Source organism: Pocillopora verrucosa, chromosome 3 (assembly GCF_036669915.1).
Source record: "Pocillopora verrucosa isolate sample1 chromosome 3, ASM3666991v2, whole genome shotgun sequence".
NCBI classification, from domain to species: domain Eukaryota; kingdom Metazoa; phylum Cnidaria; class Anthozoa; order Scleractinia; family Pocilloporidae; genus Pocillopora; species Pocillopora verrucosa.
The window spans coordinates 10,361,344-10,378,941 of NC_089314.1; the positions used below are offsets into that span (position 1 = coordinate 10,361,344).

The 17,598-nt window shown below is 38.6% G+C and overlaps 1 protein-coding gene across 1 annotated transcript; it reads right to left on the minus strand.

Annotated features, from left to right (window-relative positions):
- Positions 1-587: 587 nt before the first annotated feature.
- On the minus strand, positions 588-17,479 carry LOC131776985 (uncharacterized). The gene is made up of 21 exons (XM_059093198.2): positions 17,299-17,479; positions 15,629-15,737; positions 14,687-14,753; positions 14,212-14,301; positions 13,751-13,813; positions 13,087-13,158; positions 12,168-12,284; positions 11,792-11,872; positions 10,325-10,480; positions 9,726-9,806; positions 8,715-8,785; positions 8,018-8,129; positions 7,389-7,620; positions 6,506-6,597; positions 5,883-6,045; positions 4,971-5,005; positions 4,738-4,796; positions 4,274-4,325; positions 3,672-3,719; positions 2,754-2,840; positions 588-1,968 (listed from the first exon to the last, which is right to left on the minus strand). Exons 1-21 carry the CDS (start codon positions 17,399-17,401, stop codon positions 1,852-1,854), a joined length of 2,007 nt encoding a protein of 668 aa, XP_058949181.2. The 5' UTR covers positions 17,402-17,479; the 3' UTR covers positions 588-1,851.
- Positions 17,480-17,598: the final 119 nt, after the last annotated feature.

The following is a 17,598-nucleotide window of genomic DNA, read 5'->3' on the forward strand; positions in this document are numbered from 1 at the left end:
GATATGGTAAGGAGAAATTCTGTCTTGGTCATTTGTGGGAGTGAAAGGGTTAACCCTTTAGAGTGACAGCTGAATCAAATATTAGTGACAAAAGTACGAAGGAAATTATCTCCAACTTGAGTCACTCTCAAGTGTTGAACAAATTCTCCTTCTCAGTTCCACTGAAAATGTAGAAAAAATATGGAGAATATGTATACTGGTCAGGGTTATAGGGTGAATTTTCCCTCCGAAAGGAATGCATTCTTTGGCTAAGAGTTGTGTGAAGGGCTTTGGAACTTCAAAGATTTCTTAAGAACCTCCCTTTCATCTTCAATGCCCCCACTGGGTTAGGTAGGGCAAGGTTTACCGGGGGTCTGGTACAAAGTGCTAGACCTCTTGCAGACCTCTTGCTGATTCGGTTGCTCAAGGCCTGGTACTTTTCCGCGGGCGACGAAACACTCGTGCAGAAATGCTATTAATAACGAAGGCCAACTCGCCGGCTACAGAGCACCGGGGTATTCTCATTGGAACTCAATTTAAACCCACCTTATCAAGGAACCAAAGAAACCCTGATACTCCAACGAAAGACGAAACTTTAACCTGAGTGATTACCGAAAACATTTTATTTCATAACAGTAAAATATAAATATATTCAATTAATTCATCTCATTGGACCCTACAACTGAGAAGAATTTCCCACAATGTACACCATTAAAATAAATTTATGGTCCCAATTGGTCAAACCACTCAAATTTTACGTCTGGTTTGTGCCAATATTCAATTATTGCGATTTTGGGCACTTAGACACTTAGGTTGGAAGCATTGTCCTTAACCGCTGTTCATCTCGTAGCATTGCAAAGCGTTTGCGTTAAAATTCTCAAGTGGTTCAGGAAAAATAATATAAAATAATAATTGAACTAAGCAAGCTCAAGTCATACGCGTGATTTCCCACTCGAACGAGCGCGCAGCGCAAGTTTGTTTCGAAATCAGACCAAAATTTCACTTAGTTCAATTACCACTGTATAACATCCATTTTGAAATCACAAAATTTAATCGCCCAGTTAGAGGATTTTAACCAGTACAAGTATTTTAAAAGTTGCAAAATTGGCCACATACTGGTTTCTTTGCCTTTAAGTTTCCTACGATTTGCTTTGTTACTGTTAACACGCCTGGAAATCTAATTGGTTGTTTTGTTTTGTTGTTGCATCCTCACTGACTGGGAAGAAGATGCGATTTAGGGGGAAAAAGTGCGATTCGTGAGTAAAGCACACTGCTGAGGGCCAATCAGATTGAAACGACCGCCAGAGGTTTCAAAAGGAATGAAATAAAATGGAAATTGTTCCTAAATATATATATATATATACTCCGTTAAAAGTATATATATATATACACCACTCGACAGTACAAAAAGCGCGGCAAGTTGTCACTTCAGTACCTTGATAATATTATTTCAAACATGGACTCCGTTAAAAGTTTGGAAATTGTAACTAATACCTTACTTAAGTAAGTCCCCGAGAAAAAGACTCTGAGAGAGGAGGGTTTCTTGGGAATTTAACCCTTCCCTACTAGCAATTCTTCTTCTCTTTTTCATTTAACCTTTTAATTTCTCTGTTTATGAGCTATTATTTTGGACCATTCTGAGGATCCAAGTTTCATTCCACATCCAGTAATTAAGATGGAGACATGACAATTCACTCTATGGCGACAAAATGAATTACAAGACCACTGCTTGTCGCTTGTACCACATATTTACCATTTGAAACCAACCAAGTACCCAGAGTTCTTTCTTCTGAACTCGAGAGAGGGAGGAAGAGGATACTGAGACAAAGTTTTCTGCTAACACGGCTAGGTCCGTTCTAACGCAGATAAACACTAATCAGGACCATTATTAGTAACTTTTTCAACGTATGTCGCTGGAAAGGCCCCTTCTACCGAGCCAGTTCTCCCAAAGATCCATCCATTGCCTTCGTCTCTGATCTGAACAACTATCTGTGATAAGAAAAATAATTCAAACAGAAAAAAGTCCAACTTTAGTTAATTGAAATTACAAACGAACAACCTATCGACTGCTACCATCGGGAAAGTCCCAAAACAACTTCTTTCTTAAACCGAGTATTCTCTTTGAGTACAAGATGTCCGTTTGTTTTTAGCTTTGTTTTTTTTAGCTAAGGGAACGTTTCAGTAAAGGTCGCAAAACGGACCAGACTCGAAAAGGTTGTTTCCGAATTGTAAACAACCACTAGGGAGCCAGTGTTTGGAGGCTTAAAGACATCTCTGTGACTACTAAACTTTTCTAAAGAAAATAGATTCATGGAACTGCGTATAAGGTCTTTAAAACACGCACTTCAAAAAGAAATATTTGGTACTCAAAGGCCAAAGGTAGGTGACCTCAGACAAATGTCGGTATCTGAGCAAACTGTGCACCTACCCCTTCCCTAACCTAATATCAACCCGAATGAAAAAAGAGGGTTAAGTTTCTAAAGAAACTGTAGCGCTGCGTCGCTGGGAGAGTATAACAAGGTAATTTAGTATTATCAACTGAGTTGATATCGTTAAATGGCCTCCGTATAGAGTTATAAATCTGACGTTTAAAGCGTTAGCCCTTTGTCAGAGCGATTGCAGATAACCCTAACTTGTTCTCGGTTGACTGGTATTGGGTTAGGGATGGGGTAGATGCGCACTTGTTCAGAGACCATTGACAATAACTGCGGCCTCCATGCCCTTGTTCATCTCGATTGACGAGTACACGCTAAAATATACAGAACACCGCTGACCTGATTTGCCTGAATTGTCAACTCGTCTCCTTCTTGACCAGTGAAATTAAACAGGCATCGAAGAATGACATCAGTAGCAGAAATTACCTACGATGACGTCAGAGCCAAGAAAAACCGTTAGGCCTTGAAATGTAAAAAAAATTACCAAAGAGAGATTTCAAAACAATTATGCTAACAGTAGGACACATGACAGCTACAAAGAAGACTAGACAACAAAGATTGATAAGAGATGAGATTACACGCCAGCAATATAACTAAGCTGGAGACGTTAAATCGAGAAATAAAAAAAAAGTGGCTCGAAAATTGCACAGTCCAAACGAGTACTTTCCTCACTTCAGGCGACACACTTGACGTCTCCGATGAGAATTTTAAAAAAAAAATTACCATAGAGAGATTCCGAAACAAGTTTACGCAACAGCAGGACAAATTACAGCTTTGAAGAGGACTAAAAAACAACGATTGATGAGAGATGAGACTACACGCCAGCCTTATAAATGCGCCGGGGGCGTCTGATTGAGAAAACACGGTAGCTATTGAAACAAAATGCAATAATGTCCACTTAATTAATAACCAAATTAACGCATTGGATTGAGCGTATATACTCGGTATTTATGACTTTGCTATATTTTCAACTCCGAATATTGCATTTCTAGTGCTCTGATTGGTTCCGCCAACTCCGCCGGTTATCAGCTAATACTTCAAGTCACCTTATCTAGAAATGCATTGCGACGTGCTCAAGCTGAAAAATTTTTGCTGAAAGTATTCAAACGTTTAGTATTTAATTAAATTTAATGAAACAATTTTTCCATTCGCTCGTTGGATAAGAAATTGGTTAAAACCAACTTAGCGCTACGCGCCTCGTTGGTTATTTACCATCTCATATCCAATGCGCGATTATGGAATAATTATTAATTCTACCTGTACGTATGAAGCAGGGAAGAACCCTGTTTTTCCTTTACTTTTGCCCTAGTAATAACAAAAAAAATTGTTAAAGCGATGCAACATTTTGAGGCATCAAAAAAAAGCAGTTCATTGTTCATGCTTTACAGATTGCCCAGTGACTCCTCGGTTTCACGTAAGGCTGAACAGGCGTAATTTTTTCTGCGTTTTTCAAGAGAGTGGAGGCAAACTCTGTGAGAATGCGAAGGGTGAACGCCAAAAAATCACGCCTGCTCACTAGCTAACGCATCAGAACCGAAAGTCGATTCGTCTTGAGGGTCACAGCTTTTTTGTCCTTGTCCTACACTCCTGAAATAACGAATAACATCTTTATTTCCTCGACAAGTAAGTTCAAAACATACCATCTTTCGTAACATTTTAAAAATGACGACCTTCCGCGCTGCTCAGTTTGCAGCTGATTTTCGTGTTTCCGCCTTCAATCTAATCTCACAAGATCACCAGCTGTGCAAGCTAAATATCCCTTCTCAAACGGTAGCTAAGAGTCTAGTCCCTTGAGTGTTTCCAAACTTTCCGTATTTTAGAAGTTAGGCAATCGAGAACCGTAAACAAACGTTACTTACTTCCCACCAGTTTTCATCAGCACTGTTTATGACTTGAACTTTATCACCGGCACTGCAACAAGGAAACGAGGTGTAGATTAATCGCAGAACAATATTTAAGAAAAGAAACAATCCTCACAGGTGGACTGCAATTTTTAGCCATTGCAAAAAAAAAAAAACCAGGCCTCCCAGATAATTGTTGGGCGCCTCTAACAACTGAGCAACGAAGCCACACGCTGAGAGCGAGTCAAATTTCAGAGGGTTCAAGCTGAAATCGCTGGCAAATGCATGGTACTTTTAGACTGAAGCCTTTGCAATAAGTGGGTAGATTGCTGCATAGCCCTACACTATTGTAAAACAAAGCCCCTTTTCGAAAAGCAATCTGTTGTTTTTGGCCATTATTTTTCTTTATGCAAGATTTGTATGCATTATGAAGTGTGGGACTGTGCGGAAATCTTACCCAATGAGGAAACCCATATTCTCACCTTAATTTCAGATCTCCATCATTCTCACCGTCGAAATCGTAAAGAGCAACACAGCACTTCTGAAAATAACATTGAAAAAACTAACTAAATAAATTGGAAACTACAAGTTCCACCTCATCTTACGGTGAGAGAATGCTCGAAGTCATAACAGACTTATTATCTCATCTTAATCCCACAGTCTTCAACCAAACAACATCAGTTTGTTGTAAAACGAAGAAAAACAAAAATCTCACCGATCTCGATGGAGAAATCATTCCCTCCACGTCATCTGAAAACAAGAATACGAGAAAATTCCCGAATCAGGTATCTAAAAATTTTGTGGAAGAGCTAACGATGAATTTATTTCCGCCTACAACCTTAAAAAGACCTCAACGGGCAAAATTATTGAATTTTTCCCCTTAACAACTGAGACTACCTCGGTGAGACCAAAATGCTCGCTCCGTACTTTATAACAATACGACAAAAATCCATTTCATACCAGCTCAACCCATTTCTCTCCCGGATCAAAACACACAGCAACACCAACCCTGGATCACCGCCTCCCACACATTTAGGCGCGCATACCAAATATAGCTAATGCCTCCTGGTGGTTCTGTTATCGTCTGGTAATGACTAATTCTTAGGACCCACTAGGCGATAACTGGCTGCCCAGGTCTTAACGACAAACCGTGCTGTGTGTACTTAATTAAAATCAAGTCGCTGCGCCTCGATTTATCGCTTAGATCGTAGCCTGCAGACCAGACGTAATTTTGGCAAGCGAGAGCTCAGTTTTTTTGGTGAAAATTGCAGCTACCATTTTAGATTTTTACGACAGCGAAAGGCTGGGGAGAGAAAGAAATGTGTACTAAGGGGGTGAGCGACGGTTAAAAGGTAGGAGAAGGGAGGCGAGGGGCCTGCTCCCTCCCCCTCCCCCTCCCCCTCCGCTCTAACTCTAAATCAAACATAGCCGGTCGAATAAACGATCGCAACCTTGTAACACGCCCTAATAAGACGCTTGCACTGTAGGATGCTTCCACCAATTTAACCGCCTTCATAAGTAAACACAAAAATCACAAAAATCTTTCATGTAATACAAAGCAAAACGTCTCTGGGTCAAAAAACAATTACACGTTAACAGAAATCCAGTGAACCGATGCATTTTGTACCGTAGAAGTCGTCTCCCCTGTAAGCAGGTAATGATGAAGTTGGACCCAATGCTCTCCTGTGTGGGGGAGGGGTGGGGACGTCATCCACATCACTGTACACGGGATCATCTGAATCATCTTCCTGTTGATTGCGTGAAATGCGCATCGACTGTCCTTTGCTAGACTGCAACAGATACCAAAAAAAAAAAACAAGTTACAGTAAATCATTGCTTGCAGCTCACAGCGTAAAGAAAAGCAGGACCATTTGTCCAGTTCGACGTCCGCGCAGAAAGTAACAAACCGAGTTTCTCCCCTGTGATTAATGACAAAAGCGCGTAAGCCTCACCAGGTTGGGAAAACTACTAATAGGCTGATGAGTGATGTTTAACCCTTTAACTCCCAGAAGTGATTGGAATCTAACTTCCCTTTCTAATATCCATCCATTATCCAGCAAAGCAGTAATGAGGATACTCAAACTTATCAGGTAGATGTTGTTTTCATAATGACACCAAATTCTCGTAACTAATTTAAAAGGAAATGTGTAGCTGCCAAAGAAGAGAATTAACTATAAGATCTTGGGAGTTAAAGGGTTAAGACCTTCCATGATAAATATTCTCTATAAGAAACATAGACATGACACTCACCCTGTCACCCGGACAGTAAGGCACATTGTCGCGACACTTGTGGTGGACACTCATCTTACAAACTTTACATCGTGCACCTTGCTTAATCAATCCTGGCAACAAAAGGATACCTCTCCATCAAGGATTACATATCAAAAACTACGATAGCAAAGGGACAAAGGTTACGTTAACTCAACTGTAACTCCAATATCAAGCCCCTCACAGACGATGATTCAACACGTTATCTCTGAACAGGCCATTTTTGTATTGTACCACAGTCCACCTCAGCAGGTTCACAAAAGTGTCAATCCCTATTCTTAGCAAGAAATAACTAAAGAGAATAGACCTCACCGACCCTCCCGCTACATGGTTTATGCTAGTCCAAAGCTGGTAGCCCCGCAAGTTTTTTTTTTTAGATTCGCCTGAGCTGACAGTTTCGTGTTCCCCGTTCATATTCCTGGGTAAAGGGAGGCCCTGTGTGAGTTGAGAATCTTACACAAGAACACAGCACAGTGACCCCAGCTACGACAAAAACTCAAACCTCTACCGATACTGAGTCCAACGCACTTTCCATGAAACTGCTTGTGTCGCAATAAAATTTAGTTGATTCCCCCATAACGCTCGGTAGTATTCTAATGATCCACCTCAATTGGCAGTCAACTTTCTATAGTCACCCTTTTACCCGTTGTTAGAGACGACTGATCCCCTTCTGTCCCCCCTAAAACCATGTGATCCCCCCAAAATCCTTCAAACCCTACCCCCCCCCACTCTATTTCCCCTGAAAACCATGCGATCCCCCCAAATATCCTCCCCCCCAACCCCCCCCCCCACGGGTGGTAATAAAGACTGGTCCCCTGGGCAAGTCTCCTACAGTTCATTCAACACAAAGGGAAAGTTTAATTACCCTTTATGAGGCTTTTGCAGTAAAAACAGAATTTCGGTTTCTTGAAAGTGTGATCCTCAAACTGATGCTGTCCAGCTTTCCTTATTTTTTTTCCTTTCGAGCTGATCACACTCTGCCGCTTGTCCACCGGTCCTGAAACACTCTCCTCTTCGCTAATGGATTCCTCGTCATCTTGGAGATCATCCTCGGTAACTTGAAGTTTGTTAAGTACGTCTGATGTGAAAAGTTTGGTCTGTGAGGAAAGGATACGAGGTTCAGGAATGAATCGCTCCCAAGCTGCAGCATCAATTGCACATTAGTTCACAAACAATGAATCAATTTTCAAATGAGTATCGAAAGCAATCCCATATTGCTTTGGTTTTGCTTTTCTGCTTTTATTCACTCTTTGATTGGCCTAAAAACTTGCGCGATCCTCTCAACCAACTATATTCAAGGAAAACCTGGAGAAATGCTGGAGGGGATAGGTAAGAGGTAAGAGGTAAAAGCGAGCGGAGAATACTCTCACACGTCTACAAGTTCACGACTGATTCCATGGTTATGCACAAACTGACCAGAAAATCTTACATGAAAGATGTCCCTGCTCTCCTCTGACATGTACGCTATTGCAGACCTACAATTAACAGGCCTACCTGTTCCTCGGCAACACAGGAGAGCCATTCCTTCACTCTGAGATCATTTTTTTGCCTTAAAAGATCCTCTTCAAGTTCTGCCGCATTTCCATAGGATGGATTTTGTGAGTAGCTGTTCATAAAATTTAAAAGCAACCAATAGCATAATGAAATCGTACCATGGGGAATCAATCAAGCAAACAAGTTCAATGAACGCGAGTGAGTTTCTCCAGTGTTTTCTAGCTCAGGATAAATTTTTTTCCTGCCACAAAATAAAGAGCTAACGTAAGCACAACGTCTAGTTATAGCAAAGTGTATAAATGAGCTCGATATGTCTGAACTGAATCCAAAAGAATTGGAGGCTATTAGCAAACCTTCCGTGAGAAATATCGCGAAAAGTAACACTCATCATATCCAACTACTGTTTTGACAAAGTCCCATTGAACAACTACAATTATTTTCTGATGTAAAAATTAATAAATGAAAAGAAAAGGCGAACCACCCAAGAGAATTTTCGTGCCATTGTTAAATTCATTCGATGTGAAAAGTGTACATGAGCCTCGACTTGATATACTCGACCCAGTTTTCCGACCGCATCTCAACATGTTACTCAGGGCTAACTATTCTTCCCACTAGTTATTGCGTGGTTGTCAAAATCAACATTCTCCCAGAAGGACATTTCATAAGCTTGCTAAAGTATACCTAAAACTCCTGTTACCTTTCACGTAATTTTTTCATAGATTTCACGGCCTCCTGATCCTTTTTTATCGTTGTATCGTAGTTTCGTAACTGAAGGATGAAAAATGAAAATTAGATGCATTAGATTTTAACCTTGCCTATGGCTTTCCACACGATTAGATATGTATTGACCAGCCGATCGATACAGCGCAGCTGAACAGCGCTAAAAAGTGGAGACCCGTGACCTCCTAACTGGCTAAAACGGGTGTAAACACGACTCTTTTTTTTCAAAGAGTAACACAAGCTGACTAACGATTGGAAAGTCAATGATCAACTTCGGTAAGGATCGCCCTCACTTCAGCAACCACTTTAGCTGTCCTCCCCGAATACAATCTTCAAACGAGTTTCGCTTTCCTCAGATGATACGCTATCCTATGTTAAATTTCCTAACGAGTCTGGACCATCCATAAGGCAAGAAAAGCTCCCTTCCCCTGAAGAAATGGTTAGACTGTTCCCCAAAACACAAACACTAATTCCTCAAAACGTCAACAATTATATACCTTACAAAATAGATGACACTTACAACCGGACAAAAAGGAAGCGAGGTCTGAGCTCTGATTGGCTATCCAAACTAGCGAGCCCATCTCCCCCGCTCAGATATACCCATTCCTCTCACAAATGTGAAATGCTTTTGGCCATAAATGTTCAGTCTAATAAGCCATTTTGGACATATCAAAAATTCAAACTTGGCTCCGAAGCGTGGAGGAGTAAAGCAAAGGAAATCACATCGAGGTTGAGGGATGAATACAAAATTTCTCTCGTATTATTCCCCCTTGCCTGGGAGCCACTTTAGAATTTTTATACATCGAAAATGGCCCATAATGATCTCTGAAAGTTGGCGATGTCCTTTACAAGCGTTTCTTGGACCAGGAACAGGTGGTGGTCCATAAATCCACAGAAAGAAAAAATAACTTTCCTAATATCCTACCCTTTTTAATGACCTATCGCTCGGTCAATACTGCATCCTTATTAAGTCAACAAATGATTGCACCTTTATTTGCAGTGCGATATACTTTCTCTTCAGCACAGGTTCCGTTGCATCCACCAAAAAAAGTCTGTTATCTGTAACATTCTGTAAGGAGAATCAAAGAGGCTCAGGCGATTTGAACAACTTTTCATATCGATGCCGTTTTTGCGCTTCAAATATATTTTTCACACGACACCTTTGTATCAACCTCACACTTACTGGCCCAAGTGAGGTGTTTTTACAAAGTAAAAACCTTGACTCAAACGGGTCAGGAGAGAATACACTTGGCTACCACAATTTTGACTGGACTGGACATCACTTTATTCCGGCAGAAGAGAAGGAGGCAGATGTATATACAATACTTTTATGAGGAACTCAGCGACGAAGTTTCAAGTGATTTTCAAAATTTTGCGGCCTTCTGTTCTCCCCCTGACTTGTTTGAGTCAAGGATTTTAAATGTTAAAAACACCCCACTGAGGCTGAATAAATTAAAGTAAACGCAACGGGGTAAGATGCAAAACAAAGAACGTAGACCAGTTGACAGGAATGGGAACAGACCAGCTATCTATATATGTAGACTCAAACCTTATGGTTGATGTAACTTCCTTAAGGAGTACACTTACCAATAGCTGATTATCTTCAGGTTTCTGAAAATTTTTCTCTGGTGAAGAGTAAGCTCCAGGATCATTTGCCTGAACAAATGTTGAGATGTCTGCCTTGCTATTCATGAGCTGAAACATACTTTGTATGCTTTCCAATCTCTTCACGCTATCAACTATCTGGCAAAGGAATAAATTAAAAAAGAAACTTTTATCTCGCTTCCACTCTACATCACTGCTTTCCACAACGATTGATTACACTGCTGTGCTCTCTTCTTTTTCAGACTCTTCTGAATGTTCTGCAAAAATGATTTTACTATGATGACCAATCAAGACATATCAGATATATATAATTATCAGCACGGCACACTCTAAAGCAAAGGGTCTGGGCCCGAACCCTAATGTGTCATAACTTTTAGGCAAGATGTTTTACTCTCATAGTGCCGCTTTCCATCCACTCAGGAGTATAAATGAATACCAGTAAACTGTCTGTGACACCGAAAAAATTGAGTGGAAGCTGGGGGGGAAGGGGGGTACTCTACGATGAACTGGCTGCTTGACCAATAGGAGCAGCTGCAACAGACCCAGTACCCTATGCTGAAAAAAGCATGATGAGCTCTAGCAGTATCAGTCTTGTTGCCAAGGCCTCTCTTCTTTTTGCCCCTCGAAGTAGAAGAGAAAACAAGTCCCTCCTGACTACTGCAAGGGGTGGAAAGAAGAGAGCAGTGTGAGCCACTTAGCTCTTGATACTTAAACTCTGTCACAAGTAAGGTGAGTTTGGAAGGGGAGGGGAGGGGAGGGGAGGGGGGAACATGCAAAATACATTGATAAGAGTAAATTTTTTGGAGGGTGTCTCACATGTAGAGAGGCTTATAATTATAAGAGAGGCTCTAACAAAGGTGAGTAGTGATAAACTTTCTATGACTTTTTCTTGCATACAGATGGCCTATACATAACTAAAGGAACTCATGCAACAATGAATTTAACACTTCTGAGTGAATGGCTTAGAAAGACAATTTTCGCATCATAGAATGATGCCTATAAGCAACAGAACCAACAATAGCAACAAAAACTAGAACATGACTTTGCTAAATTCCATAAAATTTGATGATCATACAAAGAATCATTCACTATTAGCTCTAGTATTTAAATACAATTTTGGCCCAGAGAGGGGCAGGAATTTGAGTGAGCCAATCTTCAAAAGTTGAATGCCCAAGAGGTTGCCCTGGGTGGGGGAGGGGGGGGGGGGTGTGGAGGAAAGGGGAGGTTAAAGTTTTAAATTAATTCATACATTATCAGAAAGAGAGTAGGAGAGGGTCGAGGAGCTGCTGCTATAAAAAAAATTGAACTTAACCTTTCTATACTAGTAAAATTAATTTAAACTATTTTATTGGTAATAATATATAGAGATATTAATGAAGTCATCCATCACATGCTAATTAAAGGGGGGGAAATGGTTATGACTATGTCAACAAAACATGTTAAAATTACATTTTCTTTCTCAATCTTTGAACAATCACTAAAAGCCACCCTCAAGGATTCTGAAACATCTTCATGAACATCTTGTAGGTCCTATAGGACAAAGGGTGAGAGAGTAAAAATGAGTTTAATTAAAAAACAACTACTTAACATCCTCTGCAAAAAAGAGACTTCATGATATACTGACAAAATTAGGAATTTCATTTACAACTCACAACTTGACTTAATGCACCAACAGACCCTTTGAAATATTGATTTTAAAATACTGACTTTGAACTATGGACTTTGAAATATTGACTTTAAAATATTGACTTTGAAATATTGACTTTGAATTGACTTTGAGCAACTGACTTTGAACAAATTTCATTCACAATGTAGCAATACTTACATCCAGTATTTGAGGAAGTGTTGTAGAATAGAACACTCCATTCATGTTGTTGACACAATTTAGCTGAAGTACATAGGCATTGTGGGTATTGTGGCACAATGTCTGAACATGTTCTTGCTACAAATTGACAAAAATCTTTCAGAAACTTTCTAAGTTTAAAAATAATAATAAAAAAATTAGTCTAATCCCTATAGAAGAAAGGACAAGAGGGTAAAATGGCTATGAATGGGTTTAGTGTAAGCTATGCATGCTGATCTCTAAATCAAGAGGTCCAGGTTACCTCAACCATATTGCTGTTTGTTGCCTGTTCCTTCGCGCATCTCTTTCGACTGAAAACTTGGAACAGGTTTTGGTTGAAGCCTTGTACTAATTTTAGTAGATGCTATTGCATAAGTTTTGCGCTTTGTCCTTCCTACACATTACAAGTCAGTTTCTCTTTGAACAGGAGTCACCAGTCTTAACTAAGTCATATGTCCCACTGTTGTGTCAAGCAGCACATGTAAACATACACTGCTGCTAGTCCTAAGGTTCTTACCAGAATTGCACATCTATTTAGCTAGAAAACTGTCAGACAATTGTATAAGGGGGTAAGTTTCTAAAGAAACTGTGGTGCTGCATCAGTGGGAGAGTATGACAGGGTAATTTGGTTTCAGGCATTAGCCCTTCACCATTCACTCTGATGAAGGGCGAACACTCAACACATCAGCATCGAGACTCTTCACAGTGGCCAATTTATGTTATCAGCTCAGTTGATAATACCAAATTACCCTGTCAGACAAATTGGGATAGATTCCTGGGATAAAGTTGACAAAGAATATGACTGGAATCTAAAATAAAAAGTGGTTGCAAAATTCCTTATCAATTCACACCATACATACAGAAAAAATTTAATGAAAAACTCTACAAGATAATGCAATACCTTGGCAGCTTCTGCACCTGCGCTTTGCAACTTTGCAAGTTTAGCACAAGCTTCTGAATATTCCTTGTGGCGCTGAGTAAAGAAAAAAAGTAAGGGTTTGATGATGCAGTAAATTACTTTATTTGACCAAAAGATTCCCTGCTTTCAAGTGAATGTTCAGTAGTAAAGGATCACAGAACACTTCAATAACAAGAAGCAAGAAAAAAAAAGTGCCCCACCACCTTTAGTCTTTCACCTAACTATATCTTTAACCTTTTAACTTGCAACCCTTGTTGATTCTCCCCATTAGCTGCTACACATCTCCTTGCAAATTAGCTGCAAGAATTTGGTGATGGATCAAGAGAACAACTTCCACCTTATTAGTGTGATTATTCCCTTAACCTGTTTTCATAATAATGTGTGGATATGAAAGGGAGAAGTTGTATGTTAATCTTGCACTTCTGGGATTTACATGGTTCACATCTTCTGTGATCTACTATAGAACTTAAAAATTGAAACTCTGATGATACCTAAGAACCATTTAAATGTATTGCTAGACGATCAGTCAAATATCAATGTAAAGAGGAAGTCAAATCCTTCTGTTGCTCCACTCTACACAAAATGAGACTACCTGGTGCTAGATAAGCACTCACTTTTTAAAAATTTGTTAGTTATCTTTCATCACCTTTTGTAATGCTTCATCTGCCTTTTCAATCTGACTTTCACCATTATCTCTAAAGGAAAATATCTGAAAAACAATAAGGATGAGTCATCAACAGTTACCATTAGTCCCAAATAAAACATTTTGTAATTATCAATCTCAAGTCATCATTTAGTTTAAATATTAATTCTCCTTACAATTTATACACACTATTCTTAGCATATTTGTTCAGAGAATTTGGCAATGGATCAACGACTAATCCCGTAATTGATATTTATCTCCATTTTTTGGCTTGTCTGCTTGATATCATATTGATATTGTTAGGAGATTTTCAGTCTTATGGTCATTCATGGGAATTTCAGGGTTAATCAATTTTTCATTTGAAAAGCTTCCTTCGGAGAGTTGTGATAGTGCTCTCCCTGTGAGTATTTGATCCAGCTAGGTAGCTCATGCAGTAAAATAATGTACAGATAGGTATCACACACCTTTTTGGTGGCTGCTTTCTTCTTGATAACCTCTTCAAATGCTGGAGTATTCACCTGTCGCACTAGATTGGATGATATCTTTAATATATCCTGAGAAAATAAAAGCATGTATGGTAACCTGTCATTCTCTTAGGTTGGGTTCCATGTGCATAATGTGTATGTCATAACCACAATTATTTAATGATTTTCACCTTTCATTCACATGTGTACCACAAAGTTTCTACAGTATAACTCTGCTGTTTCCTTTGGTAACTGGAACTTTTGGAGGGTCACTACTTTCAGGACTTTACTAACCTTAATCATATATGAAACACTAAATTGTAAATTTTAATGTACTATAAATAAAACCACAAAAAGACATGCGTTAAAAAAATCCTGACAAGGTTTTCATTGCAAATATGACTGGTATTCTTTTAAACTACGCATCTTTTCAAAAAAATTCATGACTTATTTTAAAGCAAAAAATTGGAATAACCTGTGCTTGTTTTTCATATTCCCCAAGCAGTGTTTCCCAGCAGCTGAAAGCACTGCTTAAAGCTGATCTGAGAGATATTACAAATTTAAAAAAAGATATTTAGTAATACATGGTCACATGTAACATCATATTCTGTGTATCAAACAGGACCACAATGTTTAGATGCATAACAGATGACTCATTCAAACTGAAACTTGTTTTAACTCCCATATCCTGTTCCCCCTAAGTTCAAGCCATTCATGCTGTCTGGAAATTCAATTCACCCATGCATGCATGCAGCTCCAGATTGCATGCATGCAGATACTTTTTAAATGCATGCAAAGATGAACTACACATAAACAAAGAATGCTGTTTGTACACATGCATGTACACTTGACTGTGTCTGCATCATGCATGCACTTTTTAGAACAAAGTTTCTCTAATCTAGATCTAGTTCCTTACCATCAGGCAGAGCAATTAAACTCAAACTTGTTGTCATCAAAAAAGTTTTCTGCTTTATTTAGAAAGTTTCAAGGATTCTATTGTTGGAACAGGCAAAGGATAACCTTTTCCAAAATCATGGAAATCATGCAGTTCTAAACTTACAAAAATCAATGATATGCAATAGAAAACAAACCAATTGCCAGATATTTATCAGATATATTAAAACTGGAAAAACCATCCATCTTGCTTAACCCTTTAACCTCTAGGGGTGACCAGCATCTAATTTCTCCTTACAATATCACCCCAGAATGACACATTATGGTCATGAGAATAAAGGAAATAATCATTAACTAAGGAAGCTCTTGATTGTTAAACAAATTCTCCTTGTCATCACCTCAGGAAATGTATGAGAGCAGTATTGAGAATATTGATACTGATGTTAGGGTGTAAAGGGTTGAGCTTTCAATGTCAACATGTTGTTTTTTGCTTTTTTTGATTGGATTCTTATGAAATACAGACCTGTCTTTCTTCATTTCTGAGTTCTTCTTGCGGAAAGATTCCACAAGAGAAAGGAGTTGGTTTCCTAACTGCTCTTTAAGAGAAGCCACCTTGTGGGTAAATTCACCAACTGAGAAAAGAATGTTGGAAAATTAGCAATGAATCGAACAGCCATTCTTTATCAAGTCATGCAATCAAAGCAGATGACAACATGTGCAAAAAGGTTGGCTTGAAATTTTGCTAGTCAGTAGGCTTATAGCCACTGAGCAAGTACAATTGTACTTGCATAGGAAGATAAGAGAAGGATGTTGTACAAAAAAATCACCTCCAGCTGTATGACATTGTGCTAAGTGAAATGCAGTTGCCAGCTGTGTCAATGTCTCTTAAAATAATCCTTGACTTACTCTGATAACAAAATTATTTTTGTATGACATCTCCTCCAACCTCAAGAGCTAACATTTCTCCACCAATTATCCTTCATGAACACACTAAGGTTTGACAAACTATAGGATGCTTCTTTTCTTCATTTATCAAAATATTATTGTTTCTTAGCAAACTTTTCAACAAATTGAAGAAAATACAATGCTATGATCATCATGTGACTATCAGATTCCAATCAGCTGTCTCAAAACATAGTATATGAGTTTAATCTTTTTATCTATGATTATAACTAACACAGTGTCAGTTTTTTTTTTTAAGTTGAAGCACAGGTAACCTCCTTCAGTCAAATCACACTGCTGTGTTCACATATTTTAATGTATGTCACATCAATTTAACAGACTTCTTTGGTTCTCTCGGCTAAAATCATACGTTTCCCTAAATTTTAGGGTGATGACTGCAAAAACATAGGTTTTGATGAAACAATTTGGTAGTTTGCTGAGGTCATTACAGCAGCACAAACTCATTTAGTTTGTGAACATTATATTATTGTGCAAAAAATAAGCTTAAACCTAAAATTATAATAGAATTTAACTTTGTTTCATTAAATCTTTTAGTTATGAATTAAACAGGCAAGATTTCCGCACAACCCCATAATTAATTGATCATGCGTACTGGATAATAGAATTGCAAAACAATTTTGTTTGCGAAAGTATTGGGTTTTGCGGAAATCTTTCCGTAAATGGTTACGTTGAGGATTTATAACATTTTTTCTAATTATCTAATACTAACAGCGTTTTCCTAAGAAGGCAACCACCGTGGTATTGAACACTTCAAACAATGTCTGATATAGGTTGAGGTATTCATTTGGTTTAACAACCTGAAAACTGTATGATGTTAAAAACGTTACAAGTCTCCATAGTTTAAACTAGCAACTCACCGGTGAACTAATTAAAATAATTTTAGTTTTTGCATAGTATTGTAGGAATAAATGAATAATGAATGAAAAATCACTATATTTAGAATGTCTCAGACAATAACAAAATAATGCGGTCAATGTTTAAAAATTTCATATTAAGAATTCTCGCATGAATTTTCTATATTAGCACATAGGTATCATTAGCAGAATCTCGTCGTTATAACTCATTGGAATCCCTACACGAGGATGACAACGTTACATTTAGGATTTTTTCAGTGTAAGGATATGCTCAAAATGTCATAAAGAAAGGCGAACAATGCACATATAACCACAACAAGTCAGGCGAATATTAGGTGTAGTACACATACATGCAGACAATTGTACTTGCGTTTACCTGTTTTGAGGAGTTTGATGGCGCTGTAAGTGTTGGATTTAAGAACGTCATTCAAATTGGGATGAGGTAGATCTCTCAAGCGTGCTTCTCGAGCCGAAGACATATTTCATCCCAAAACAAGAGAGGCACACAATTCACACTCTACGCTCCTTATCGCTTCCCAAAAACATTTGTTGACTGGCTTCCGATAGAACGAGTATTCTATCTTCATTTCCGCTCATTTCAATCTATATTTGGAGATCTTGACCAAATTTGGGTAAACGCACGATCGAAAACAGTCACGGGAGGACCACGAGAAGA